Source organism: Monocercomonoides exilis, assembly GCF_001643675.1.
Source record: "Monocercomonoides exilis strain PA203 chromosome Unknown scaffold28-1221067, whole genome shotgun sequence".
In the NCBI taxonomy this organism is placed as follows: Eukaryota; Preaxostyla; order Oxymonadida; family Polymastigidae; genus Monocercomonoides; species Monocercomonoides exilis.
Window position 1 is genome coordinate 556,938 of NW_027150573.1, and position 26,038 is coordinate 582,975.

Sequence of the window (26,038 nt, forward strand, 5' to 3'; positions counted from 1 at the left end):
AAGGGTTATGAATAATTTGTTATTACTTAGATCAATTTGAGAAAAACTTGTCACTTTATGTCAACAAAAGGGAAAAAAAGTCCGTCAACATCTTCACAACCCCAAGCTATTCCTCCAAGAGATCTTTCTGCTGTTATGAAAAGCAGATTTTTTGTTGTGCCGAGCTTCGAAATATATGGAGGTTTTTAAATTTGAGAAATATTTCTTTTTTTAAAAGTTGCCATCTTCAGGAAAGGCTGGATTGTTCGATCTTGGACCACCAATGGCAACATTTGAACAGAATATTCTTCAAGCGTGGCGTCGACATTTCATCCATACCGAAAGAATGCTTGAAATTTCTTGCACAAATGTTACTCCTTACAAAGTTCTTAAAACAAGTGGTCACGTTGACAAATTTCAAGATATCATGGTCCTTGATCCAGTAACAGGAGAGGCACACAGAGCTGACCATCTTCTGGAACATTTTGCTGATAAAGAATTGGCGTCCAATCCAGATATGCCGGCAGAAATGAAAGCAGAATTACTCCGACTTAAAATCCAAGCTGAAAGCATGACAGAAGAACAGATTCAAGAATCAATCGAAAAATTCAAAATTCTGTCTCCTGCTGGCAATAAATTGGACAAACCTCATCCTTTTAACCTCATGTTCGAAACAAAGATCGGACCAACTGGAAAAGATCCAGCGTTTGCACTTTTTTATTGAAACATGAGCGCGTCCTTTAAAGACTAAATTTAATTCATTTATTGTTTTGTATTTCATATTAGATTTTTGCGTCCTGAGATAGCTCAGGGTATGTTCATGAACTACAAAAACTGTTACGATTATTGCAATGGCAAGCTTCCAATTGCTGCAGCTCAAATGGGGAAAGCGTTTAGAAATGAAATTTCTCCACAAGGCGGGCTTTTCAGATTGAGAGAATTCACACTGGCTGAGATTGAGCATTTCTATGATCCTGAGGAAACATCTCACCCCCGTTTTGCCAATGTTGCCAATGTTAAGGTTCGTCTGCTTCCTCGCGAAGAGCAGGAAAAGGGAAACTTGACTCCAATTGTGATGACAATTGAAGAAGCACACAGGGGACGAAAATGCACATGCTCCGAAACCTGTGACTGCTCATGCCATGCTTCGTCTTCTTCCTCGTCTTCTTCTGCATCATCTTCATCACCATGCTGCTCAGAAGGCTGCTCGTGCACTCGTCCAGTGATTGTCAACGAGACGCTTGCTTATTTCCTTGGCCGGACGCAACTGTTTTTGGAGTCCGTTGGGCTGAAGCCAGAGAAGATTCGCTTCAGACAACATCTGCTCAAACAGATGGCACATTATGCACGCGACTGCTGGGATGCAGAAGCGTTGACAGAGGAAATAGAAGAAGAAGAGAACGAGCAACCAGCCGGGAAGAAGAAGGACTCCAAAAAGGAAGGGAAAAAAGATAAGAACGAGAAGGCAGAAAGCACGCCGACTGCTGCAAGAACCGAAGAGTGGACTGAAATTGTGGGAATTGCGGATCGTTCCTGCTACGATCTCAGAGTGCACAGCGCTGCGTCAGGAAAGCCTTTGATTGCGCAGAGAAAGCTGAAGGCACCAAAGACTGTGATAAATGCTGTGCCAAACAAACAGGTGATTGGGAAGGAGCTGAAGCAGAAAGGAAAAGCAGTGATGGAATATATTGAGAAAATGAGCGAAGAAGAAGTGTTGGCCATGAGAAAGGCTCTTCACATGGAAGACACAGAAAAAGCTGCAACAGAAAAAGCAGAAGAAGCGCCATTTGTCGTCATCAAGCCGTTTCCGGATGCTCCAAACGAGGAAGTGAAAATCACACAGCAATTGGTGTCATTCAAGACGTCCATCGTTCATGTGGAGAACTTCCTTCCGTATGTGATTGAGCCATCATTTGGTATCTCTCGTATCATTTCAGCAATCATCAGCCAGAACTTCTCGACTCGCCCAACCGACAGTCAACGTGCAGTCATTTCCTTCCCTCCAAAAGTTGCACCTTATGCAGCAGTTGTGTATGCTCTGCAGTCTGATGAAAAACTGAGAGCTAAAGCAGCAGCAGTGGAGGACTCGCTGGAGGTGCCGTTGTTCACTGACCCGTCGACTGTATCGATCGGAAAGCGGTATGCGCGTGCAGACGAGGTCGGTGTAGCGTTTGCAGTGACTGTGGACTACACGACACTGGAGGACAACACAGTCACAATTCGTGAGAGAGACTCGATGCAGCAATGCAGAGTTCCGAGTGCTGAGCTGCCCCATCTCATTTCCTCGCTGATCAATGGAACTGAAACATGGGCCCAACTTACATCAAAATATCCACTTGTCGAAGTGAAGGAGGAAGATGATGATTAACTAATCATCAGTGCCTTCTACATTTAGTTTATTTTTGTAACTTGTTCTATTTTTTGAACATTTCTTTCTTTCTTCTCTTTATCTAATTACATAAAAGTCAAATTTCTTGCATTATTTTTTACTCTTGATTTATCATTTTTTATTGTTGATGAATATGGGTGATACTAAAGAGATCTTGATTTTTTTTTTTGACTGATTTGATGAATAAAGTGAAATGATAAAAAAGAGTGTTTGAAATACAGAGTTGAAAACAGAAGCCTGGATAGAACAAGAAGCAACGAATATTAAACAATAACGCCTAATAAATTTCTCTGGAATATACAGCATGCTGCCTCTTTTGCTTTTCTTCATTCTCTTTTGGAATTCTGAACATAGACAGAAATTTAAGTTAGAAAATTTCAATATTTAAAAAAAGGACAAAAATAATCAAACATATATCGTTTGGGCTCTCCTAAAGCACGACCAGTTTGCGAATTAATGTCTTTAAACTTTCCGTCCAATTCTTGTCTTCCGTCATAAATATTTTTCTGTCTTGGATTTTCTATATTTATTTCGGATTTTGATGGAGAATGATTCATGCGCTTTGAATAATCATTCATCATTGAATCCGCTTCGTTTCGTGCAAAATTATGTCCATTTGCAACTTTTGATATATCAATATTTGTAGCGCGGGGTGATTTCTGGTTATATAGCTGTTCAACATCGAACTTGCTCCGATCGGTTACAGGTTCCTTGTTCTTCATTCTGCTTTCAAGTTTCTTATAAATATCATCAATTGAAACATATTTCCCTGAAAGAGCATTGCTCATTGAAGGATTATCAACGCAGTCGTATGAGCAATTAACAAGAACCTATTTAAAAAAATCAATATAAGCAAATATTTCAACAAAATTCGCAAACAGAAATGCATTGCTTTGTATGAGTTTCTCCACAGTCTTTAATGCATCGAGAATATGATTCGTCAGAAATGTCAGTTGTCGAACAATTCTGTTGGCACACTGAAGGTAAAATACCTTGACATCCTTTAAATTCCTGTTTGCATTTTTTCATGCAAATATCTTCTAATGGATCAGGCAATTCCTTTTGCGCTCCAAACATTTTTTTATTCATATTCCTTTTCGCATGATCATAAGAAGATGATTTCACAAGGAAATTATCATATTGACACTGAGAAGAAATTATCCACAGCAGAAAAGCGTGGTATATACATGAAGGGAACATTTTCATAGCAAACTCAAACTTTTAAAAGAATCACGTCATGTTGTTAAATCAAATAAAAAGATTACTTTATTATGGGGAAAATTCTTGATGAATATTTAAACAAATAATTAAGTCAACCTACATCGCCAACATATTTTTAACTAAAAACATATAATCAGACGAACGCGGGAAACTTAACGAATAAAATGGAGAATTACTCTGGCTTTGAGTCAAAGCTCATTGCCCAAAAAAAATATCTCCATAAACATATAATATGCCACTTTACAAGGCAACGTATCCTCAACCACGATTTCCAGAACCAGCTGGATGATCATCTTTCCATTCATCCCATTCAATTTTTCCTTTCCTTTCTAGTTCATTGTACTCATCTGAGTCCTCTCTGGGCTTTGGTCTTGCTCTGATAAAAGTTTTAAAATGAATTCACAACAAATTTGTGAATAAGCAAAAGATAATTCAACCATTAAAAATCAAAGAAATAAATTAAAAAATAAGCAAACTTTTCTTCTTCTTCCATTTTCTTTTCGCGCGCAAGTCTTTCCATTTGGCGTTTGGCTTCCCTTTCCATTTCCTCTTCCAGTGAAATGGTCCACGTGGGCGTTGGATTGAACACAGCATCGCGCATTTGCTGACGTGATTTTGCGGCTGCCATCGGATCAAAAGTCGCCACAACAGAAGAAGGCGAGGCGCTCGAAATGGTCGATGCATAAGAAGCTTGTGAGTAGACGTCTGACACAGCAAGAGAGCTGCCAAATGGCGCGCCAACTGGAGACGTCGTTGGCTGAGACGTGATCGAAAACTGTGTGCGCCCAACAGGCGTTGACTTGTAAGCAGAGGATGGCACAAATGAAGGTGTAGCTGAAGATGAGCTGCGAAGTGATTCAGGAATAGTTGTTCCTGGGGTCAAAGGAGCTATTGTCCCATCAGGTCTCATGACAATCGCTCCTTTCAGACGGTTTTCATCCCCGTTTGATTTTTGCTCCCTTTCTCTATCCTTTATACTCTCTTCAACTGGATCTTTTCCTTCGCATTTCATTTTGGAAGCGTATTCAACCAAAGGAAGTTCTCTTTCAATTGAAGACAGCTCAGAAAAAGTCATTGATGCAAACTGTTTTAATTGAGAAATGTTAAGATTTAGAAGATCTCTTTCATCAGAAAAGCTAAGATCCAGTTCATCATCTTCCTTTGCCATGTTTCGTTTCAAAAGCTCGTTAATTTCTGCTGTAATTTTCTTCTCAAAACGAATTCTTTCAATGAGACTTGTTCTGTCCCGTGAGATACCGTTGAAATCTTTTTGCTTAACTTTTTCATAAGCTTTTCCCAATGGAGAGTCTTTTTCAAACAGTGAATAAGAATCAAGAATAGACAAAAAAGTGATGAAATCTTGTTGAGATTGTAATAAAAGTGCTCTGCGCGTTTCAGGATCGTAAGGTAGCTGCTGACGAAGATATCCTTTTAAAAATAAAACAGAAAGAAGTCGAACATCCATTGCCCCCAACTCAGATAACTCCAAAAATTCCTTTCTATTCAAATACAATCCCACATTTCTGCACATTGTATCGCATTGTTCAAGAATTTCTAAAGCTGACTTGATTTCTAAAGGAGTTGCAGAACGCGAAGAAACTTTTTGGTAAATGCGAAATGCTCTTGCAAACAATCGTGAAAGAGAAGGTGCATCTTCATTTTTTTTACTATCCTCTTGAACGATAGGGGATTCCTGACTCATGACGTATTAATCAGTCCAATTGAGTTAAAAAAATAAGTATTTGCTAATTAATAATTTATGGTTTCAACTCCAGTTCAGCAAAAGAAAATAAAGCATCATATGCATTCATTAAAATCATGATATTTACGTTTTCATAATTAATAATTATACCATAATGATTTTCAATGGCTTCCATTTATTTATGCCCAATAATTTTGTTGGTCGTTAACGCAGTTCTAGGAGTCCTTATTATACTGGCATCCATCTTTGGAGATGTCATGGCAGGAGGGCCGATTACTTATCTTCAGAATTTGTCATCACAAGGTAATTTCCAGGCAGGAGTTATTTTTCTGATTGGTGCCATATTGATTTACGTGTTCATGTTTGTCTTTTTTTATCTAATTATAAAAATGTCAATAATTGATTATAAATCGAAAATTTTTATTTAGACGAGTCGTGAATCCATCATTCGAACCGAAAATCAAAAAGAGACAAAAAAAAGTTATTCGCCAAGCTATTCCACGCAAAAGATTGTGATTATGTGAAGCACATTCCATCTCCTTTGTTTTATTAATTTTATTTTTCAATGATTCGACTTTTCATATCACTCAATATTTTTGGTTTTATATTCTCCAATCTTGTAGTTTTTGAAAGTTTTATAGTTTTCTTATTTTGTTAATTTTTTTTTCAAATATTCTAAAATAAACGTCAAAGAAACAACAGTTTATGTATTGTGAGAATAAGAAATTTCATGATCCTAACCTTTATTTCACGATTAATAAATAAAACATAAGTGAATTTTGACTAATGGCCGACAGTCAAATGTATAACTTATGTTTTGGATGCAAGAAAAAAGTGGCTAAAATTTATTGCTCCACGTGCCATGCTTCTTTGTGCGAGCATTGTTTTTTATCCCTTCACATTTTAAATCCATCTCATATTGCTGCTATTCTGACAAGATGGACTCCACCAACGGAAAGATGTGAAGACAGAAATGAATCTCATTTTTTTATTCAATGCTCTGATTGCCAAATGGTTTGTTAGCTTTTGATTTTCAAAATTGATAAAAATTTTAATCAAGCCTGTTTGCATGTGTTGCCCATCTGTTTTTGAGCATTTTGGGCACAAATGTGCTGTACTATATTTAGAAAGTGTTTCAAGTGGATTTCTTCCAATTTCTTATCCATCACCAAGAGACACTATCCAATCACTCCCTATCAATAAACAATTACAAACAAAGAAGAATTCGCGAGTTGCGCGATATTTTCGTGATTCAACCGTCAATGCAATTGATGACCTTCTTATGATTAAACGAAACGTATGTTATTATTTTGCACCTTATTTACTATGATTGTTTATGAATTTCTTAACTTTTTTTGATTCAGTTACCATCAGTTTTTTCCAAACGTTCACACGCAATACGCTCTCTTTTTCGAGACGTACATGCGATTATTAGTGAAATAGAAGAAGATATCATCGAACAAGAGGAACAACTTCAAGATGACATTTTTTCGAAAACGAAGCAATTAATTGGAATATTATCTTCAGATCTTAATCAAGGTTTTTTCAGGCAATATCTTCCTTACTCGTTTGCATACGATGAATTGCTTACTCTACAATCCGAAGATGCAAACTCTAATTTGCCGATTGCAATGATTGGCAAAAATTTCACTCAAAGTGATCTTTCAGAAGTCTTTTCCAAATACCCTTCAATGAACAACCTTTCAAAGAATCTTTCCCAAGCCCATTCGCTTATCCAGCATCCAATCGAGCAGCTCATCAATGTTCACAGTGTCTCGTCTGTGCTGACAGCTTCTATTCTTCTCACATTTGACAAGTGGGAAAGGGGGATACAAAACCACCCTCTGTTTGACGAAGCCAAGGGAGACCCACGCAATCCTCTGAAGTCTCTTGGCTTTGACCCCCACTTCCATCAGCGAAGATTGAAGCGAAGGGCAAAGAGGAAGGCTGGAGTGGATGACAGCGTCTCCAGCGACAAAGAGAAAGAGAAAGAGAAAGAGCCACGGAACAGTCGGCTGCCAGATGCGAATGAGAAGTCTGCGAAGAACAGCAGAAATAACTCAACGACCGACGGCAAACGGCCGAGCCGCATAAAAGAGCAGACAGAGCAGCTGAGGGCAGAGCAGGACGGAGAGAGCTGCTCAGACTCGTCAGCCTCTTCCTCCTTCTCCTCCTCTTCTGAAGAGGAAGAAGGCTACGAGAATGCAACGCTGACTGCTCTCGAAGCATATTTCACTCAGCTCTCCACTTTCACTCCGCCTGCGCTCATCCAGCACAATAAACACAACTCTGCTTCTTCTTCTTCCTCATCTTCTTCTGCTTCTGCAGCGTCCTTTGAAGACGATTCCGAAAGCAGCTTCTCCGAATTGGATCTGGCAGAGCTGTGGAACAAAGTGAGTTCTGGTTGCTTCGCAGGAAGCTTGGCGCTTCAGGAGGAAGCAGCCAAAGCAAACTATTTAAAACAGACGCAGCAAAATGCAACTTTGGTGAATAAGACATCGGAAAAGGAAGAAAAACTGCAAGTCCCAACAAGCAGGTCGGAGTCAGCAAAAGATCAATCTGCACATTCTTCGCTGAAAGAAGCAGCTGCAGCTACAACTGCAACTGCAAAATTATCACCTTCAATCACAATTTCATCAGCAGCCAATACTCCTCTCAACGACAACAGCACCAGGGCCACACAAGGAAACAGCGATAAACTTGGTTTTCTGAAGCTTTCACCCGAACAAGATGTGGCTTCGCTTCTCGCGGCAGAAGGCGAAGCCGGCGAGGCAGCGCTGACGAGCCTGGAGGAGATCAACAAGCAGAGCGCGGGGGCGCTTGCCGATCTGAACAACTCGCTCTTTCATTTTCAGACGATCGATCCGACGCTGGCTGCTTCGCTGATCACCCTCGCGTCGAATCTGCAGACCTCGGCAGCGGGCCAAGCGATTGGCGAGATCAAAACAGAGAATGGTCTCTTGGACATCAACAGCGTACTGCCAGACGCGGTGAATCTTCAGTCAGCCTCTTTGATTCAAAGCAGCATTGGAAATGGCGCTGTGAGCAATAACAACACCAGCAATGCTAACAACGCATCAGTCTCACCTTCTCAACTTCTCTTCGAACCAAGCAAAACTGGCCTGATTCAAAAGGAGCTGCTTTCAGCATCATCTTCATTTGTGGCATCTCAAACAGCATCCACACAACCACCCAATTCACAGACAAATGATCGTCTTTCTTCTCAAACTGTCTTTTCCTCTCAACAACAACAGCAACAACAACAACAACAGAGCGGATCAACAGCAACTTCTCCGTCTGCACAGTCTTTTTCGAGTCAGCCCATTCTGTCTGCTGCCATCTCCACACAGACAAAGTACATCCCTCAACAACAACAGCAACAGCAACAAACAGGACAGTCTGCAACATCATCGTTTTCTTCTTCTTCTTCTTCTTCTTCTTCTTCCTCTTCTTCTGCAGCACTTCTACCAACTTCACAGGCCATCCCAGCAACTTCTTCTTCCTCTCCATCGACAATGGCCATGCCTCTGACACATTACTCTTCACTCGGCTCTTCTTCCTCGCCTTCTCTGAAGACAAAGCTCAACTCCTCCTTTATGACATATGTGCCGTCTTCTTCGGCGTCCTCTTCCTCTTCTTCTTCATCATCTTCATCATCATCATCTTCTTCTTCTTCTTCAACTTCTCAATCCTCATCATCTTCATCATCCTCAACAGTATACACTCCATTCAGTTACTCTTCTTATTCCTCTCCTTCCTCCTCTCCTTCTTCTCCTTCTTCATCTTCTCTTGCCACAACATACACTCCTTCTGCCCAATCTCCCTCTCTTTCTTCTTCTTCCAATTCTTCCAATTCTTCCTCTTCCTCTTCAAATACAAACTCCAATTCTCCATCGCCTTCCACATCTTCATCAGCCACACCGAAGACACGAGACAGCAACTCATCGGCATCTGACTCGAATGAAAGCGGAGAGTCTAATTCTCGCACATACAGGCCAAGCACCACCCACTACAGGACACAGGGCAACCAGCAGGCATCGAACGATGGAGACAGCCGGAAGAGCTTCATCTCCACGTGGAAGGAGAAAGACGAGAAAGACACGCAAGAGAAAGAGAAGGATTCGAAGGAAAAAGAAGAGAAAGACGCAGAAGTTGAGCGCCGTGCCAAGCGGGCAGCGTCTGAGAACTCGTCAGTCTTCTTTGCCACGTCGCTGATCGCGTCGAAGTACTCGCGGGAGAATCCCCCGCCCAGCGGAATGAAGTTCGAAGGGTATATTTTGGGCGGCCTCTCGCTGGAGCACCGAAGAGGGTGGATCGCCAGCCGGGCGTTCCCAAACAACGTCTTCTTCGACCTGAGCGTGGTGAAGCCCTCGCAGCAGTGCTTTGTGTATGTCGGCGCACACGCCATTTTCACTGTTGGGCTGAATGTTCCTGGGCCGTCGGAATTCAGAGTGGCAACTGTTGATTTATCAGCTCCGACAGAAGATACAAACATCACTGAGCAGACAAAGGGAATTTGCGTGTTTTACACTAGAAATGGTTGGTGCAAAAGAGGGGATCAATGCACTTATGCTCATCTGAGGAAAAAAGATTAATTGGCGAAAATTATAAGTTAAAGATCACAACTTTTTATAATTTTTACATTTTTCTTAATAATAAAAAGGAAAATTCGAAATTTTACTATTCTTTTTTATGAAATATATAAATTTTATACAACGCTTGATGAATTAAAAATGTTCTTTTGTTATTTCTAAAATACTAATGTTTATCCGAGTCAGAGTATTTCTCCGAAGCAAAGCATTATGGTTCATTTCATTTTTTTCTTCTCATTATTTGCCTAGGTTTAGCATCTATCGATGGCTACTCCATCAGATTCTGGAACTTATGAATATGATTTAATTGTGATTGGAGGAGGCAGTGGAGGTGTTGCTTGCGCCAAGGCTGCTGGAGACGCAGGAGCAAAAGTTCTTTGTTTTGATTATGTGACTCCCTCTCCACGTGGCACATCTTGGGGATTGGGAGGAACATGTGTAAATGTTGGCTGCATTCCCAAGAAGCTGATGCACAGAGCTGCAGCAATCGGTGGAGATATTGCAGATGCACCTTCTTTTGGATGGGAAGGTGTTGACCGTAAAGCAGCAAAAATTAACTGGTCAGAGCTTGTGCAACGTGTACAAAATCATGTTCGCAAATTGAGTTTTGGATATAGAGGAGAACTGAGGTCCAAAGGTGTAACATATATTCCAGCCATTGCATCATTCAAAGATCCTCACACTATTGCTTACAAACAAAGAGGTGAAGATAAAACAGTTACGGGGAAATACATTGTCATTGCATGCGGTGGACGTCCAACATATCCTGATGTTCCTGGAGCAAAAGAATACTGTATTACGTCTGATGATCTGTTTTCATTATCCACAGAACCAGGGAAAGTTTTATGTGTTGGAGCTTCATACGTTTCATTGGAATGCGCAGGATTTCTTACTGAACTCGGATTCGATACAACTGTGATGGTACGATCGATTTTGTTGAGAGGATTCGATCAGGAGATAGCAGAGAAAGTTGGAGCATATATGGAAGAGCACGGAACAAAATTCCAGAAAGAGCAGACACCAGTTGCATTTGCTAAAAAAGAAGATGGAAAAATTATTGTAAAATCAACAGGAAAACTTGGAGACAAAGAGGAAGAATTTGACACAGTGCTTCTTGCAACTGGAAGAACGCCTGTTACTGAAGCACTGAATCTTGAAGCTGCTGGAGTGAAAATGGACGCACGAACAAAGAAAATACCAGTTGATAAAACTGCAGCAACAAATGTTCCGTTCATTTATTGCATTGGTGACGCTCAGCTGGGAGCACCAGAACTGACACCAACTGCTATTCTGAGTGGAAAGATACTTGCGAAGCGTTTGTTCGGAGGAAGCCTGGAGGAGATGGTATACACAGATGTGCCAACAGCTGTGTTTACACCACTCGAATATGGATCAATTGGCTTACCCGAAGAGAAAGCGAAGGATGTTGTGGGCGAAAGTAACGTGGTTGTCTATCACGGCTCGTTCACTCCGCTTGAGTGGGCAATCAGCGACGAGCGGAGCCATGAGGGAGAAGGATATGTGAAGGTTGTATGCGACAAGACCCGCGAAGAGACTGTCATGGGACTGCACTATTTGGGTCCAAATGCAGCTGAGGTGATCAACGGCTGGGCTCCATCGCTTCGACTTGGCGTGAGGAAGAGAGATTTGGAGCGTGTGGTGGGGATTCATCCGTGTTGTGCTGAAGAAATAAACAATGTCTCTGTGATAAAGGGATCTGGTGTCTCAGAGGCAAAAGGTGGCTGCTGAGGATAAAGGCGCGAGGTTAACACTTCTGAAGAGGAGAGAGGAGAAGAGTAAGAGAGAGTGTGTGTAGAGTTAGATGGACAAAGAAAAACAGAGAAATTTTTGAATTCAGCGGGAAAAAACATTTTCGTTGATTTGCAGATTTGTTTGTTTTTCTTTGTTCTGGTGGTTGGAGAGATTGGCAGAAGTACCTCGCGCCCGATGACCCGTTTACAAATTAATGCTGCTGTGATCTTTTTTTTCTTATCTTAAATGAATTCTTTTTAAATTTTTATTGTGTTTTTCTTGTTCTGATATTGTTGATTATCATTCAATTGTTCTATCTTTTGGCCTGTTGTCTTTCTGATTGAATATTTGCGCATTACATTTCAGCATTTCTGACGAGGATGGCCTAAACACAATTTTTGGTGCGGCCAATGCAGCGTGAAGACTCAACAAAAGCCACATGCTGTTCCTCTGATTCTCTTCCTCTGCGTGCCACTGCCCTGCTCCTCAGCCACGTGCAAGTCAACTCACAGCAGCAGTGGCGACAGGCGTGTTGCGCAGACAGAGTGCGTTGCATTGTATAACTTGAATTGTTGTGTGCAATTGATAAAAGAACGGAATCGTGAAAAGAGAAGAAATGTGCTTGTCACATTTTTTTTATTCTTTTTTCCGTAGTTTTTTTATCATTCTGGAGGAATTGAGCATTTGCATGCTTTTCTTCATATCCAGAATTGCATTCAGCATTCATTCATGCTTTCGCAGCAGAGACGTTGCGTAATTGTTTTATCAGAGTTGTTGCTCGACTTTATTTCCTATAATATTTTATAATTTTTCAAAATTTTTTCTTTATGACAAAAAACGTCTTCAACTTGCGAAATTGAATTGGAATTTTATTTTTTTTTTTTTAATTTTGTTTTATGGAGTAAATTATAAATGGCTGCAAAACCAAAAAGTTATTCCTAAAATCGAAAAAATTAATTTCGACATAAATGATCATTCGATAATCAATAAAAAAAGATAGTCAAAACGAAATGACAATGAAATGTAAATTTGAATATTTCATTATAAGTTCAGATCAGATCAATGAGCAAACAAATTGCCAAAGATTCTCAAGAAGCCGTTCTTATCAAAAGCCACAACTGGAAAAAATTGATTGAATTATGTATCGATAAACAAGTTGATGTTTGCTTGTATTTTTTGAGATTTATTTTGATGGTCAATTTATGCTTTTGAAAATTTCATTTTCATTGAATCAACAAACTTTCAATTTTTCTATAAAATATTTTGAATATAAAATACAACAGGGAGAAAATATTGAATATTGGTTGATAATACAATATTTCTGTCACCTCATTCAAGGCGAAGGAGATGAAGCGCGTGTTCTTTCTTCCAGAGCTGATTACGCGTGTCCAAAATCCCCGTATCTGGAACAATTGAAGATGATCACTTTAGCATTTAATAATAGAGATTTCTCAACATATTTCTCATTGTTTGGAAATTTACCAAAAAATGACTCGTTTGCAGAGCTGGCCATTATCGCCCAACAGTCCGTAAGAGAAAGGAACGCATCACTTCTTGAAATGAATTGTTCAACTATTTCTCTTGCCGTCACTTCAGAATATTGCGGTCTACCTTCGGAGGAAGTTTATAAATGTTTGACTTTTTTTCAAAAACAATATTTATCATATTTTTTCCTTTTATCATTAGACGTTAAAGCAAGAGGATGGACTTATGATTATTCTACTAAATTTTTTACTATTCCGCGTGAAATCCAGACACAAGCACGTCTTCAATCCACAAAATCTACTATTGATGAGTCAGCCTTTATGTCAGCGTTGACTTCCATTCTAGCTTCAAGCAAATAATTCGTTTTTATCAAATTTTTATTTCTTAAATTTTTATATTAATGTGACAGAACGAAATTGTGTTTTTTTTTAACTGTAACAAATTAAATTTGTAAAAAAAATCGAAAATTCACAACTTTCCACAAAAAGATCAAATTACATCATTCTTGTGCTTGTTTTCTTCCCATATGCATTCAACTCAATTCAAAAAAACCATACTATTTTTTGTTTGCTTGCTTTTGAGTTCTCATTTAAAAGAGAAAAGGAGAAATTAGTCGTAAATGTGGGAAGGAAATTTTCGTATTTTGTCGTCATCGATTGATGCGCTAATAGAAAGGAATGCTTCACTAGAAACCATTCTTGATGAAGAAGATATAATTGACGAATTTACAATTGAAAATAAAAAACTCTTGGAATAGTTTGGATTTTATTTAATCAAACAATCTTTTCCTTCTATGATTTAGTGTTTTCTAATGCGATTTTTCTGTTATAGTCTGGGGAAACCAGATATTATTGAACAATTGTTTCATTTTCTGACTCATGAAATTACGGTGTATGATGAAAAAAAGAGATTTCGATTACCATATCTAGCTGGAGAAATTATATCTTCTCCGAAACAAGCAATTCACGAAGCACTGAAATCAGAGAAAGTTCTTGACACAGTTATTGAATGGCTGAAAGACCCCAGACTTCCTCAAGCTGTCTATGCAACGAACATGAAGAAGCCTATTATAAATGTAATACTGAGCAATAACGATGCAGTTTGAATTACATTTTTGTTTTATTTTCTTTGCTTTGTCAAATCAAATTTTGAGTAGTTTTTCAAAAGATGGAAGGAAGAAGCTATTTGTGATTGCATGCTCAAAAAAGTTTCTGTTTTTCCAATAGCCGAATTATTGATTGATATCTTTGAAATTATCTATACTCTTTTTGGCCCGAAAGATCTTGAAAATGTTTGCACTCACTTTTTTTTCTATTTTTTATATCAATATGTTTTTGCATGCATATATAATAATTGTAGATACTTATAGAAACTGATTTTGTTTCGTCATGCGTTATCGCAATGAAAGCCCCAAAGCAGTCAATTTCAAATTGCTTTAACATTATTCATATTTTGAATAATGTTCTTGGGCTGTTTATTCCAGATCCAATCTTGGATGGTGTTTTTGGGTCTGACCCAGAGGAAGAAATGAATAATCAATCAGAGGAAGATGAAATAGGGTCTTCTTCTGTGAATCAGTTATCTAGTTGTCCACTTTCTCCTTCTTCTGTTGTTGAAGTGCTGAAAAAATCGTCTCATTTTAATGATTTAATTGATTTGTGTTTCCCTCAACCAATCTCATTTGTTGCAGCTCCAAACAGCTTACGACCATCTTTATCACTATTTTTATTTCTTCTTACACTCCAAGTCCCAAATCATCCCACACAGCAAGCAATATCTGTTGAAGAAATAACTAACAATGAATCTTCAGCCAGCTGCAATGCTATCACATCTTTTGTGTCTGAAACTGTTGTTCCTCGGCTTCCTCTTCTTATTCCATGGCTTTTATTCACTCAAACTACTTCAGATGAAAAATCTGACGTTCATTCATCATCTTTTTCATCATCATCCACTTCACCCACTTCATCAACAACTTCTGTTCTCCCACAAAATGTGAACGACAATCAAAAAAACAACATTCTTTCACTTCGCACAAAGATTGATGAGCTGATAGCAACACTTGTTGTAGTTGCACCGAGTGAGCGTCTATTAAGCACTTTTCTTATTCCATATTCAGAGGCATATCGCACATCACATGGAGATCAGATGACTCAAAGCACTCCTCCCACTTCGACTGAAGATGAATATGGATTCCACACGCTTTTAGATTCATTTCTATATCTTTTCAACAATTATCCATCATGTTCAATTCTTCTTTCTAGTATTTCTCAGATCTTTCAGCATATTCTTTCCTTGCCTATCAATCAGGAATCTTCTGAAAGCAACATTTTAACACAGAAACTGTTAGAAGCACTTCTCTGGGGCAAAGAAGAAGAGAAAGAGAATGACAAAAGCAAAGAATCAATTACAAATTCCAAGGGACTTGTAGAGATTATGATAGAAGGATTTGAGAATGAGAAAATAGAAAGAGCAAGAAGGATGAAAGAAAGAGAAGAGAAGAAGTTAAAACAAAATGAAATCAACAAACGAAAATTGGAGCGAATTCAAAGGATATCTGAAGCATCTGAGCAAGACATCGAACACATCCTCAGAGAATACGACGAACGACAAGAAAAACGAGATGAAGAACAAAAACGAATCGAAGCGGAAGAAAAAGAAAAGGGAATTGTTAGAAGCGTGCTTTCAACACCGTTCATTGCACATTCTATTCGTTTCTGCTCAATTCTATTCGATCCTGATTTTCCTTTGTCATCTTCATCTTGTGCATCTTCCGACAAACGCAAGAGTCTTCTTTCTCATTTACAAATTTTATATCAAGAAAGAGGTGCAAATGTGATAGAAAAACAGAACCGTCCAGCCAAAGTGCCTGTTGGAGAGCAGAAGTCACTCTATGCTCCTCTTATTGCATCACTCAAGAAGAGCAACAATGCACAGGATAGACAGCTTGTACAGGCGCTTATGTCATTTGCACAAGAGAGCGAGCAGCTCGGGATGGAGGACGGGATGAAGGAAGGAGAGAATGCAGGAGAGGCAGATGATGGAAGCGAGTTGAGACTGATAAAAGAAATGGAAGAGAGAATACAGAGTGAAGAAGACAGAGAAAGAGAAGATTGGGCGAGAAGCGAGAAATTGGGCCTTCCAACAGGAGATGCACTGAAACAGGGAGTCGATGGGAAGTTCCGAAATGGCAAAGCAGAAAAAGAGGAGATTCAAGAAGAGTGTACAAAAGAAGGAAACTCAACTGACGAGGAAGCAAGCGACTCATCAGATTTGTCAAAAACTGTACGAATGAATGGTAGCCAATGGTTGCTTATGAAGAACTTTAATCGAAACATAAGGAGCGAAGATGTTTCTTCTTCGAATGTACCTGAAGTGCCCGCTCCTCCAACGTTGGAATCTATCATGGCAGAGCCAGATGAAGAGGATTTTGAAGAGACAATTACTCTTGAAGAGATTATGAATGAAAAAGACGAAATTGACGAATTGTTGAATTGAGCAAAGTATTTCAATAGCTTTTGTTTTGTTTTGTTATAATTTTAGTATCATTTCTTTATATTTAAAGACATTTTTGTGAAAAACTATGTTTGAAAAGTATTGATCTTTCCCATACTGGAACTTGCGTGTTTGCATGCAAAGAGAATTTCCTCTTGTTTTTGTACCAGAATGCGCTAAGAACCAGCAACATTTCGTTATTCAATTTAACCCTCACAAATTTGAGAGGTCTGATATGCGTGATCCAACAGCAATTGAGGTGACCCAAGTGTCAAGGGGTTCATTAAAACAGTTTTCTATTCACACGCAGCGAGGTTCTCATAATAGTCAGCCTGCAGGGGATGAAAGCACATGTTATGCCTTTTTGCAGAGAACGGTATCTGTTTTTTATATTTGCTAATTTCTCGAAATAATACAATATTTGCTTTGAACGTTTAGAGAGAGGGATATCAATTGTGTCCATGTGAATCGTGGTTCCAAATGGCACCCGCAATCACTTATTCGACTCCTTCAATTGAGGAAGCCGAAGAGAGTGTTTGCATATTTTTGATGAATTTATTTTTGTTGCCAATATCTTTTTTGTATCTGTATAAAGATCAAAGAAGGCTTGCTTACTGTCCCCTTTAAATGGAAAGATAAACTACAGCCAAAGATCGTTGAAGAACAAACACCTGGTGTGAGCTCTTTTCTGAAAAAGGGTTGTTGAATTTGTTGTTTTGAAACATTTCGTTGTTAATGCTTCAAAATGTGCGTGCTGCACATGATCACGGTTCATTTAACTTCTAGATGAAGGCGAGATGTCTTCTTCATTTTCTTCAAAAAAATATAAACCATCGGCTACTTCTGCAAAGACTCAAAGCTGTATGTCTTTTTTAACAAGCATGTTTTTTGTACAAAGCGAATAACTTGAATTGACGTTTAAATTTTAACAGATCAGTTTCATTCACTTGAATCAGACGTCTTCCGCAGCTTGAAAACTGGAGAGCAGCGAAAAGATGAAGAAGAGGACGATCCAGACATGGAGGTGGAAATACCTGATGATGACGAAGGCAATGTCGATCTGCTGTCGTCTGCTGCAGAAGCACCAAAAGAAGACAAAAAATCGAAGCGGCGAACGTCAACGAGGAGAGGAAGGCGTGCCAGTGCGATGGACGAAGAGGAAGAGGATGAAGAAGAGGATGAAGAAGAAGAAAACGAAAGGTTGCTTTCACTGAAGAAGAAAGCAGTGGAGAAAGGGTTTGAGGAAAAAGAAGGAGAAATGGAAAAGGAAGAGAAGGAGATTTTGGAAGTGAAAGAGAGATTGGAAGATGACTTTGACTCGGATGTGAATGATGAAGACGACGACGATGACGACGACGATGATGATGGAGAAGTTTGCTTTTTATTTATTTGATTAATGTTATTAATGAAATGATCTTGTTATTGAATTATTTCTCTTTTTATAAAACTTATTCTGTTTTTTTATCTTGATTGGACTTTTTGACATTTCCAGTCTGATGAGGCGATTGATAAGCAGATGTCTCGGAGAATTGGCAGAATAGGCGATGAGATCTCTCCTTCATCTTCAAAAGAGAGAAAAGCACGTGCAAGCAGAAACGCGAGGCATGCTTTTGTTTTTTAACTATTATTGATTCATTTCTATTTTGAAATCGTATTGACTTATATTTCTGTTATTGTGTCTTGCTGAATGTCGAATGCTTCCACATCTCAGACCATCACCAGGCGAAGGGAGAAAACTGAAAAGTCGCTCTGCTTCGCCATCATCTGTCACCACACCCACTTCATCTCCTACCACTTCATCATCATCATCTTCTTCTTCTTATGCCTCTTCTTCTCGGAATCGTGCAGTAGACACACGAGCGCAAACGATGGCGATGGCCACGTCTTCGTCTTCTTCGTCAGGCATCACCCGAATCACTGATGAAGAGTTTGTGATGACGCTCACACGCCACCAGCCAATCACCCTGCGCGCACTCACACTCATCTTCTCGTCCAGGCTGAAGACACCAGAGCAAAAGGAACGATACAAACAGCTCATCGGAACATACGTAAAGAAGACACCAGATGATAAGCTTGTGCTGAGAAAGTGAGTGTGTTGATGTTCCACATTCTGTATGAGATTTGATTGATTGTTTAATCAGAATTATCATCTCACTTCACAAAAACATTATTCATTTTATTTTTTTTTTCAAAAAAGCAAAGTTTCACTTCACCCGGCGTGTTGCTCTTTCGAAAAGAAAAGCAAAATAAAATTAAAAAAACAGCACGTTGGGAAACAAACAAAAAAAAATGAGAGTAATGAAAGGAGAATAAACTTATAAAAGATTTGCAATCAATTAAAATCTAGTTTAAAACAAAATATCGGATGAGTTGAGTAAAGAAGAATGAAACGACTTGAAGCTGACGAAGTGCAAGAGACGTGAAGAAAATGCCAACAATCAAGCGCGTTCAGCCACTCTTTCTGCCTGCCTTGAGGCAGCAGTGGTGGATGAGACTGAGATTGTGGCTGGCCTGACCATCAGCAGTGGGTTGTCAGGGGATGTGATTGAGTCAGTCACTTTCATCGAGTCCAGATACTCCACTACAATCTGCTGTAGTGCTGCATTCTCTGCCTTCATCCGCTCGTACTCGTGCTCAATGGCCATCTTGTCCAGCAGCACTTTGTTCGCTTTCTTGAAGAACTGGTTCAGCTGCGACCAGTCTGTCGCCATTGAGTCTCCTCTTGCTTCTGCGTCTTCCCCTTCTCCAGTTGGGCTGGCTGAGACAGAAGAAGAAGAAGAAGAAGAAGAGGCATTTGCAGAAGACGATGGCGCGAGTGAAATGCCCATCGCAGCCTCCATCTCCTCGTCCATGCGTGCGAGCCTCTCCTGTATTTCCGGGTCAGTCTCTGCGAGGATGGGGAAGAACGGGGTGACCTTCTCCCTCTCTGTCTCGAGGTGCCTGTTCAGCTCAGCCACCATAATCAGATGGTCAGCCAGGTCGATCCGCTCCTGCAGCCGCCGCGTCACCTCGCGCGACTGCATCGTCAGCTCCTTCAGGCGCTCCTGCTGGCTCTCGTGGAACAGCGCCATCTTCTGCTTCAGCTCGTGGTAGTGCTTGCTGATCGCATCCCGCTCCCGCGCCAGCGCCTCGTTCCTTTCTGTGTACTCCTTCACTGTGTTCTGGATCTTCTTCTTCACCCGCTGGAACTGCTCCTGGTTGCGACGGATCTGCCGGATCAGCGCTGCAATCTCTTCAGCATCAATCTGAAGGTGGTTGGTTGTGAATAATGGCAAAGCAATAAATTTTAAATTTAATAAGTAGAATTGTCGATTTATTTTTATTATAATAATTATTATACCTGCTCTTTCTTTGCATATAGTCTGAATTCCTGCGTTTGCTTTTCTGTGTTTGAAATATATTTTTTGTGAAGCTAACAAATAGATTTAAATGTGAATAAGAATCAGAAAATAAATTGAATATTAAAAAGTGATAGAGCAAAAAATATTTAACAACCTCCGACAAGGCATTTGTCAAGATATCAATCGTTCTTGTTAAATCAGACTTGCTCCTCATAAGATCGTTCCTTTGTTGTTCTTCAAGCGCTTTTTTCTCTTCTTCAAATGCCTTTTTGTCCTCTGCCATTTCTTCGTTAAATCGTTGATCCATCATTTGTAGAATTTTCAGCAATTCCTCTTTTTGAGCTTCATGACGCTTCATGATTACAACTCTACATATATTAAGTACATTGAAAATAATAGAGTAATTACCCCAAGATTAAGCACTTTGTTATTATTATTTTATTGTACCTTTCATCTTCATGGGCTTTAGTTATGTCTTCTGTATCTTCAAGCATCTCTGATTCAAGGACTTGAAATCGTTCTTGTTGGATTTGAATAAGGTTGTCAAGATTGCTTAGATGACTTCTTAATGCTTTTTGATATCTTCATTTTAACAAAAAGATCATTACATGCAATGATAAAAAATTCTAAACAAAGAATTCAAACTGTCGCTCGGCTTCTTCCAAATCTCTGAATAAAGATTCGATAATAGCATCACGTTGATCAATCTAACAAAATAAACCGGAAGCGAGCATGACTTATCTATATTTAATAAAATGAAACAAAATGTGTACTTTTCTCTCATATGTTTGGCTCACAATATCAGCTTCTTCTTCAAGTTCTTTCTTTTTCGCTTGTCTAGCCCGCTGTCTAACATCTGCTAATGTAAGTGCGGCATTTCTCTTTGCCACACTTTCTTCATCCTTCTGTTTTTTTAGTTGTGCTTTTCTTTCTTCCTCCTCTTTTCTTCTTCTTTCTTCTTCTTTCATCAGCATTTCAGCCTCCAATCTGGCACGTTTCTCTTCATCTGTCTCAACAATTCTTTTTCCCTTTCCCTTTTTTCCCTTTTTTCCTGCTCCTCCTTTTTTTGCTTTTTTTGCCATCTCAAAATGATAAAGCAATTTTTATATGAACGGTACCCATCATAACTTTCTTCTCTCAAACAATTGATCAACACAACCCATGACATTTTTGAGTTTTTGATAAATGATAAAATCTTCGGGTTCAGCTGTAGCTTCGTTTCTGCAGGATTATTTGAATATAGAAATTGTGAATCTGATTGTTCGCACAAGTGAAACACGTGATATGGCTCGTTCGAAACTTGAACGAATGGGGCAACAAATTGGAGAGAAATACACTGAATTGTTTGATAAAAACTTATTATCACATTTTGAGTTGATTGTTTTGAATTGCTTTATTAATAGGTTCTTTTTAAAAACGCCACTTCCGGATTATCAACCAAATTTGAAAGGAGTTGAAGATTATCTTGTAAATGGTTTTTGGCCTGCTGTCTTCAAGGGAAGGTGTAATTCTAGTGGAATTGATGCTGTTTGGAGCACATATTTAACTTTCAAAGCATTAGAAAAAATAATTTGCAATTTCTTTCTTTTTTTTCAAATGATTTTTTCGTAAACTTTCAGAAAAAGTGTCTTGTTCTTGAAGATACTCACTTTTCGTGGATATCAAAAATCTCCTTATGTGGTTCCCCGCCTGAGGAATTGAGCATATATCTTGCCATGCCATGTGGGATATTGAGAGGAGCTGTTAAGGCTCTTGGCTTTCGGTGCAAAGTTTCAGGGGAAACTGATTCAACAGCCGTTAAATGTATCTTTACTACTCTTTTTTGCATTTATTCTTTTATCATTATTGTTTCTAGGTAAATTTGCAATTCAATTTGCATGAGGGAAGGTAATTGTTACACTTCATCACTTCATTTGTCTTCTGGCAAAATGTAATTTTCACTTAATCATCTTTTATTTGAGATGCTCTATTTTTTTTTTTTCGTGCAACTGACTCATAAATGTTATGATTCATTATTTCATTCAATTTTTTTCATAATCTTTTCAAATAGTTTTTGTTAAGCATGTATATAATATCCTTTTGTTTATCATCATTTCATTGCATGATTGGAATAATGTTAGGATTTATAGGATAAATGTGTTTGTTGTTATGAAACTCCATATTAGAAAGATGGTCTGTTTGTTTGCTTATCTTGTTTCACTGGATTTTGTACAATGCATGCTGATATTCATTAAACAAAAACGATCATTCCATCCGCGCACGACTTCAACAAAAAAGTTTGCAAACAGCAAAGAACAGCTGGGTATTATTATGAATAACGCTGGAGAACTCAAACAAGCATCCATTGTTTCAGGAGTGCATGTATCATCTCAGTTATTGCATTCAAAAGCAGAAATAAAATTGATTGGTGTTTCATAGATCTGTTTCAGTTAACTTGAGATTTATTTCTGATTTGATCATTCATCAAGTTTAAGATAAATATTGATCATAATATATTGTGTGAAGATAGTTGTTTTATAAAACTTTTTATTTTTCCAAAGCTTCTTCAAGAGTTGTGTTCTCCTGTTAAGTGCAATCGTAGTGTTTTGGGAATGGTTGATATTGAAGAAATTTTTGGAATTGGTTATTTACAAAATTTTCTTCAGTGATGGAAATTTTTGATTTATCTCTCATTTATAGAACTTTTTTCTTCACTTATGTTCGGTATGAACCCTATTAAACCGTAATAATTAATTAAAACAGCTAGGAAAAAAATACGTTAATTTAAAGTATTAATTTTCCAGTTGAAAAATCCACGCTGAGGAAGTGAATGGAATTGAGAATAATTAAAACTTGCTGAATTGTTTCTTTGAGTCAGAGCGAGGAATAACACGAATAACATTGAATTTCACTGTTTTCGACAATGGTCTAAAAATAAACAGAAATTAATTAAAACAAATTTGCGAAACAAAAATGCGAAATTTAAAATGAATAATGAAAAAAATAATATTCAAACCTGCATTGTCCAACAATAACCATATCACCGTTGTGCACTTCAAAGCATGGAGAACAATGAACTGAAAGAGTCTTATGGCGTTTTTCATATCTGTTATATTTTGGGATAAAGTGAAGATAATCACGACGAATAACAATTGTTCTCTTCATTGCTGTGCTTTTGACAACGCCACGAAGAATATGGCCACGAATGCTCACATTACCTGTGAATGGGCATTTTTTATCAACGTATGTTCCTTCGATGGCCTCACGTGGAGTCTTGAAGCCAAGACCAACGCTGTGGTAATAGCGAAGGCTCTTCTTGTGCTTTTTGCCAAGCTGATGTGTGCGCCCCAAGAATACTGTTTCCTGTTTTTGGAATGCTCTTTCGGTCTGAATTAATTAAGTGTGATCATTTTGTTTCACAAAAAAAACCAATTAATAATATGTGTTTTCAGAGTTCATCAAAAAATGTAGCATATGAGATAATTTTATTCAGAAACAAAATATAAAAAATATTTAAACATGAATTACATGAATATTTATTTGTAAATGCTTCTCAAACTTGTTCCATTGATAAAAAGAGATATGTGTTTATTCCTTTATTGGACAGATCAATAATAATTATATATATTGGTAATCTGATCAAGATAAATGTCTTACCCTGGACGCGTGCATTTAACTGTATTTTGTTGCAAAAATTTGCCTAAAGCTGATCTAAATGGATTGGCAGATCCTTATTTGATAATCCGCCTTGGAAAAACGCATTGCCAAACAAAAACAATGAAGAATACCTTAAATCCAATTTATAATCAATGTTTGAAGTTGTAAAAATATTTTCCAGTTTTTTATGATATTTTAGCGATGTCTTTAAATTTTGATCCTGCATGGAAATCGCGGGTGCTGATCGTTGAGGTGTATGATCATGATACCTTTTCATCCGATGATTTGCTTGGCTCATGTCGTATTGATGTTTGCTAAATTATTTTAATTAGTTATCGAGATTTATTTTGCTAATTTATTTTTTTGGGATGTTTAAGGTTGAAGAATTTATGAATTTCAAAAAAAGAAAAACTGTATCATTCAGTACTAAAGAAGGAAAATATGCGGGTGACCTTGATATAGAAATTTTGTACGATGCGCCCGGAGCTCCAAAGCCCACTTCGTCTGCACCCACATCGTTTGCAGCAACTGGCTTCGGTGCTCCTGCTCCTCCTTATGCCGCCCCTGCTCCTCCGTACAGTTCTGCTGCACCATATCAAACTTCTTCGGCCTATCCTGCACCTGCACCAGGTTATCCTTCTTCAAGCGCTTATCCTCCTCCACCAGGATATCCCATGGCTCCGCCCGTATCTTATCCTCCGACTCCAGTTGCTTACGGAGCTGCTCCTCCTGCTTCATCTGCTCCTGCTGCTTATGGTGCTGCGCCTCCTACAAGCGCTGGACCCGCCTATCCTGCACCTCCAGCATATCCTACACCTCCTTCATATCCAGGATATGGATACTAAAATTTGTGTTTGCCTAGTTAAAGAAAGGTTCATTGCAATAAATGTTTTACATACTGATTGCTTAAATCCAATGTTAGAGAAATTATTTTTTGTCTAATTTGATTTGTATTTATTTTATTGTTTGCGTAGTTTTTGAAAACTAGCAATTTGTGTTTTGCGAAGTTTAATTATACTCGTTTTTTTTTTTATTTTATAAATTTTTATAAGAATTTTGTAGTATTTTTTAATTTTTATAATGATTATTGCATGTGTTATGTTAATAAAGCAACAAGCAACATGTTATCTTGGCGAGATATAATCTAGTTGACAGACGAGTTGAACAAAAATTCAAATAGTAAATGAAAAGCTCATTATTTCTAATTATTTTAAAATTATTGTTATTTGGCGAAACTTCGTCTGTCATGTTCAGTTTTAAAAATGTTAAAAATAAAAAAATAATGGGTGAGATCATTGATTTCATTTGCGTTTTTCTGTTTCTCCACATATAGCTTTCAAATATTGATAAATTCTGCTGCTTGTGTGTTTGTTTATGTAGTTTATTTGTTTTTATCAATCTTTATTAAAAATATTTTGTTTTTAGCTGCTTAATTTCGATCGTTCACTCAATCACTTTCACTTTTGCTCGAAACAAAAAGGTGAAGAAATTGGCATCACGGAAGTGTGATAGCTTATTAAATATTATTAACTTTTATTCATTTTGAAAATTAAATACTCGATATTACGTTTTTTTGTTTAAAATACAATATTTTTAACTTTAGTGTTGCGCTGTATTTAAGATGATACCGAACTTTGAACAAACGAAAGAGTTAATCGAAGAAACGCATTAAGAAGAATTAATTCCTGTTTTTGCCAGAAGAATTGTTCGACAAAATGCACAAAATGTTTGACGAAAGAAAATTACGTTGTAGAAAGCTGCTGCTTGCTGAAGGAAATGGGATATTACAAAGCGCTGCAAGACTTATGGACTGATAGCTTTGAAGAAAACTCTTTGCTCAAAAGATTGGTAAAGATGATAATTGAAGAAGAAAAGAAAAAAAAGAAGAAAAGAATGAAAATCTTCTTGTTGGACTTTGTGAATGCTTTCTTTTGCTTCATGAGAATATTTCAAGAGAATTTGCTTCAATATGTGTCCGTTGCCTTCTGAAAGTTGCAGCGAAGAAAGAGGAAAGCGAGGAAACACAAAAAGAAGTGGAAATGGCATTGTTGACTTTGATCAATACTTTCCGTTACGTTTGAAATTTTCTATTTTCTTTTGATTTTTTTTTTTAATTTTTATTTTATTTTTTTATCAGCCAATCAAAAAGGAACTGTATTTGAGTGAAATTATAGAAATTATAAAGCGTCATCAAGAATTCAACAATTTGACACGACTTGCTTGTCGCTCTGCTTGGGTATTTTTAATAAACCGAGTTTACAGTGACAAAAGTTTGGAAAAAGTGATTGCGGATAAGCTGCATTTTGTGAGAGATGCGATAAGAAAATTGGAAGAGCTGATAAAATGCATAAATTGGAAGAATATAGATGGAGAGGATAAAGGAGGAAAAGAATAAAGCAGCAGAAGTGGCTGAGAAGATGAATGAAGCAGCAGAAGTGGCTGAGAAGAT

General features: G+C 38.0%; 13 protein-coding genes across 13 annotated transcripts; 9 read left to right on the plus strand and 4 right to left on the minus strand.

Annotated features, from left to right (window-relative positions):
* Positions 1-28: 28 nt before the first annotated feature.
* On the plus strand, positions 29-2,520 carry MONOS_12479 (putative glycine--tRNA ligase). Its single transcript, XM_067865103.1, has 3 exons — positions 29-181; positions 231-684; positions 766-2,520. Exons 1-3 carry the CDS (start codon positions 58-60, stop codon positions 2,345-2,347), a joined length of 2,160 nt encoding a protein of 719 aa, XP_067725678.1. The 5' UTR covers positions 29-57; the 3' UTR covers positions 2,348-2,520.
* MONOS_12480 (uncharacterized protein) lies at positions 2,501-3,641 on the minus strand. The gene is made up of 3 exons (XM_067865105.1): positions 3,248-3,641; positions 2,780-3,198; positions 2,501-2,712 (listed from the first exon to the last, which is right to left on the minus strand). The coding sequence occupies exons 1-3, from the start codon at positions 3,572-3,574 to the stop codon at positions 2,646-2,648; spliced, it is 813 nt and encodes a 270-aa protein (XP_067725679.1). The 5' UTR covers positions 3,575-3,641; the 3' UTR covers positions 2,501-2,645.
* MONOS_12481 (putative TAP42-like family) lies at positions 3,605-5,322 on the minus strand. The gene is made up of 2 exons (XM_067865106.1): positions 4,066-5,322; positions 3,605-3,965 (listed from the first exon to the last, which is right to left on the minus strand). Exons 1-2 carry the CDS (start codon positions 5,289-5,291, stop codon positions 3,848-3,850), a joined length of 1,344 nt encoding a protein of 447 aa, XP_067725680.1. The 5' UTR covers positions 5,292-5,322; the 3' UTR covers positions 3,605-3,847.
* Positions 5,323-5,442: 120 nt separating this feature from the next.
* MONOS_12482 (uncharacterized protein) lies at positions 5,443-6,007 on the plus strand. The gene is made up of 2 exons (XM_067865107.1): positions 5,443-5,652; positions 5,720-6,007. The coding sequence occupies exons 1-2, from the start codon at positions 5,456-5,458 to the stop codon at positions 5,805-5,807; spliced, it is 285 nt and encodes a 94-aa protein (XP_067725681.1). The 5' UTR covers positions 5,443-5,455; the 3' UTR covers positions 5,808-6,007.
* A 353-nt stretch (positions 6,008-6,360) lies between these two features.
* On the plus strand, positions 6,361-9,965 carry MONOS_12483 (uncharacterized protein; the record flags this gene model as incomplete). The annotated part of the gene is made up of 2 exons (XM_067865108.1): positions 6,361-6,588; positions 6,656-9,965. 2 exons carry the CDS (start codon positions 6,361-6,363, stop codon positions 9,884-9,886), a joined length of 3,459 nt encoding a protein of 1,152 aa, XP_067725682.1. The 3' UTR covers positions 9,887-9,965.
* On the plus strand, positions 9,960-12,502 carry MONOS_12484 (Thioredoxin-disulfide reductase). Its single transcript, XM_067865109.1, has one exon. The coding sequence runs from the start codon at positions 10,148-10,150 to the stop codon at positions 11,630-11,632; it is 1,485 nt and encodes a 494-aa protein (XP_067725683.1). The 5' UTR covers positions 9,960-10,147; the 3' UTR covers positions 11,633-12,502.
* Positions 12,503-12,686: 184 nt separating this feature from the next.
* Positions 12,687-13,679, plus strand: MONOS_12485 (uncharacterized protein). Its single transcript, XM_067865110.1, has 3 exons — positions 12,687-12,796; positions 12,919-13,267; positions 13,322-13,679. Exons 1-3 carry the CDS (start codon positions 12,698-12,700, stop codon positions 13,477-13,479), a joined length of 606 nt encoding a protein of 201 aa, XP_067725684.1. The 5' UTR covers positions 12,687-12,697; the 3' UTR covers positions 13,480-13,679.
* Positions 13,680-13,739: 60 nt separating this feature from the next.
* On the plus strand, positions 13,740-16,702 carry MONOS_12486 (uncharacterized protein; the record flags this gene model as incomplete). Its single annotated transcript, XM_067865111.1, has 4 exons — positions 13,740-13,876; positions 13,952-14,219; positions 14,277-14,411; positions 14,480-16,702. The coding sequence occupies 4 exons, from the start codon at positions 13,740-13,742 to the stop codon at positions 16,613-16,615; spliced, it is 2,676 nt and encodes an 891-aa protein (XP_067725685.1). The 3' UTR covers positions 16,616-16,702.
* Positions 16,703-16,736: 34 nt separating this feature from the next.
* MONOS_12487 (Transcription initiation factor TFIIF subunit alpha) lies at positions 16,737-18,922 on the plus strand. Its single transcript, XM_067865112.1, has 7 exons — positions 16,737-16,988; positions 17,051-17,146; positions 17,208-17,286; positions 17,399-17,473; positions 17,545-17,984; positions 18,105-18,214; positions 18,324-18,922. Exons 1-7 carry the CDS (start codon positions 16,749-16,751, stop codon positions 18,700-18,702), a joined length of 1,419 nt encoding a protein of 472 aa, XP_067725686.1. The 5' UTR covers positions 16,737-16,748; the 3' UTR covers positions 18,703-18,922.
* On the minus strand, positions 18,815-21,069 carry MONOS_12488 (putative flagellar associated protein). Its single transcript, XM_067865113.1, has 6 exons — positions 20,727-21,069; positions 20,599-20,660; positions 20,401-20,535; positions 20,108-20,321; positions 19,953-20,024; positions 18,815-19,857 (listed from the first exon to the last, which is right to left on the minus strand). Exons 1-6 carry the CDS (start codon positions 21,033-21,035, stop codon positions 19,051-19,053), a joined length of 1,599 nt encoding a protein of 532 aa, XP_067725687.1. The 5' UTR covers positions 21,036-21,069; the 3' UTR covers positions 18,815-19,050.
* Positions 21,070-21,138: 69 nt separating this feature from the next.
* On the plus strand, positions 21,139-21,834 carry MONOS_12489 (Transport protein particle (TRAPP) component Trs33; the record flags this gene model as incomplete). Its single annotated transcript, XM_067865114.1, has 4 exons — positions 21,139-21,296; positions 21,357-21,480; positions 21,573-21,756; positions 21,809-21,834. 4 exons carry the CDS (start codon positions 21,139-21,141, stop codon positions 21,832-21,834), a joined length of 492 nt encoding a protein of 163 aa, XP_067725688.1.
* Positions 21,835-22,778: 944 nt separating this feature from the next.
* MONOS_12490 (putative 40S ribosomal protein S11-1) lies at positions 22,779-23,500 on the minus strand (the record flags this gene model as incomplete). The annotated part of the gene is made up of 3 exons (XM_067865116.1): positions 22,779-22,860; positions 22,949-23,319; positions 23,492-23,500. The coding sequence occupies 3 exons, from the start codon at positions 23,498-23,500 to the stop codon at positions 22,779-22,781; spliced, it is 462 nt and encodes a 153-aa protein (XP_067725689.1).
* A 60-nt stretch (positions 23,501-23,560) lies between these two features.
* On the plus strand, positions 23,561-24,727 carry MONOS_12491 (putative C2 domain). Its single transcript, XM_067865117.1, has 3 exons — positions 23,561-23,743; positions 23,789-23,898; positions 23,967-24,727. The coding sequence occupies exons 1-3, from the start codon at positions 23,581-23,583 to the stop codon at positions 24,432-24,434; spliced, it is 741 nt and encodes a 246-aa protein (XP_067725690.1). The 5' UTR covers positions 23,561-23,580; the 3' UTR covers positions 24,435-24,727.
* The last annotated feature ends 1,311 nt before the right edge of the window (positions 24,728-26,038 follow it).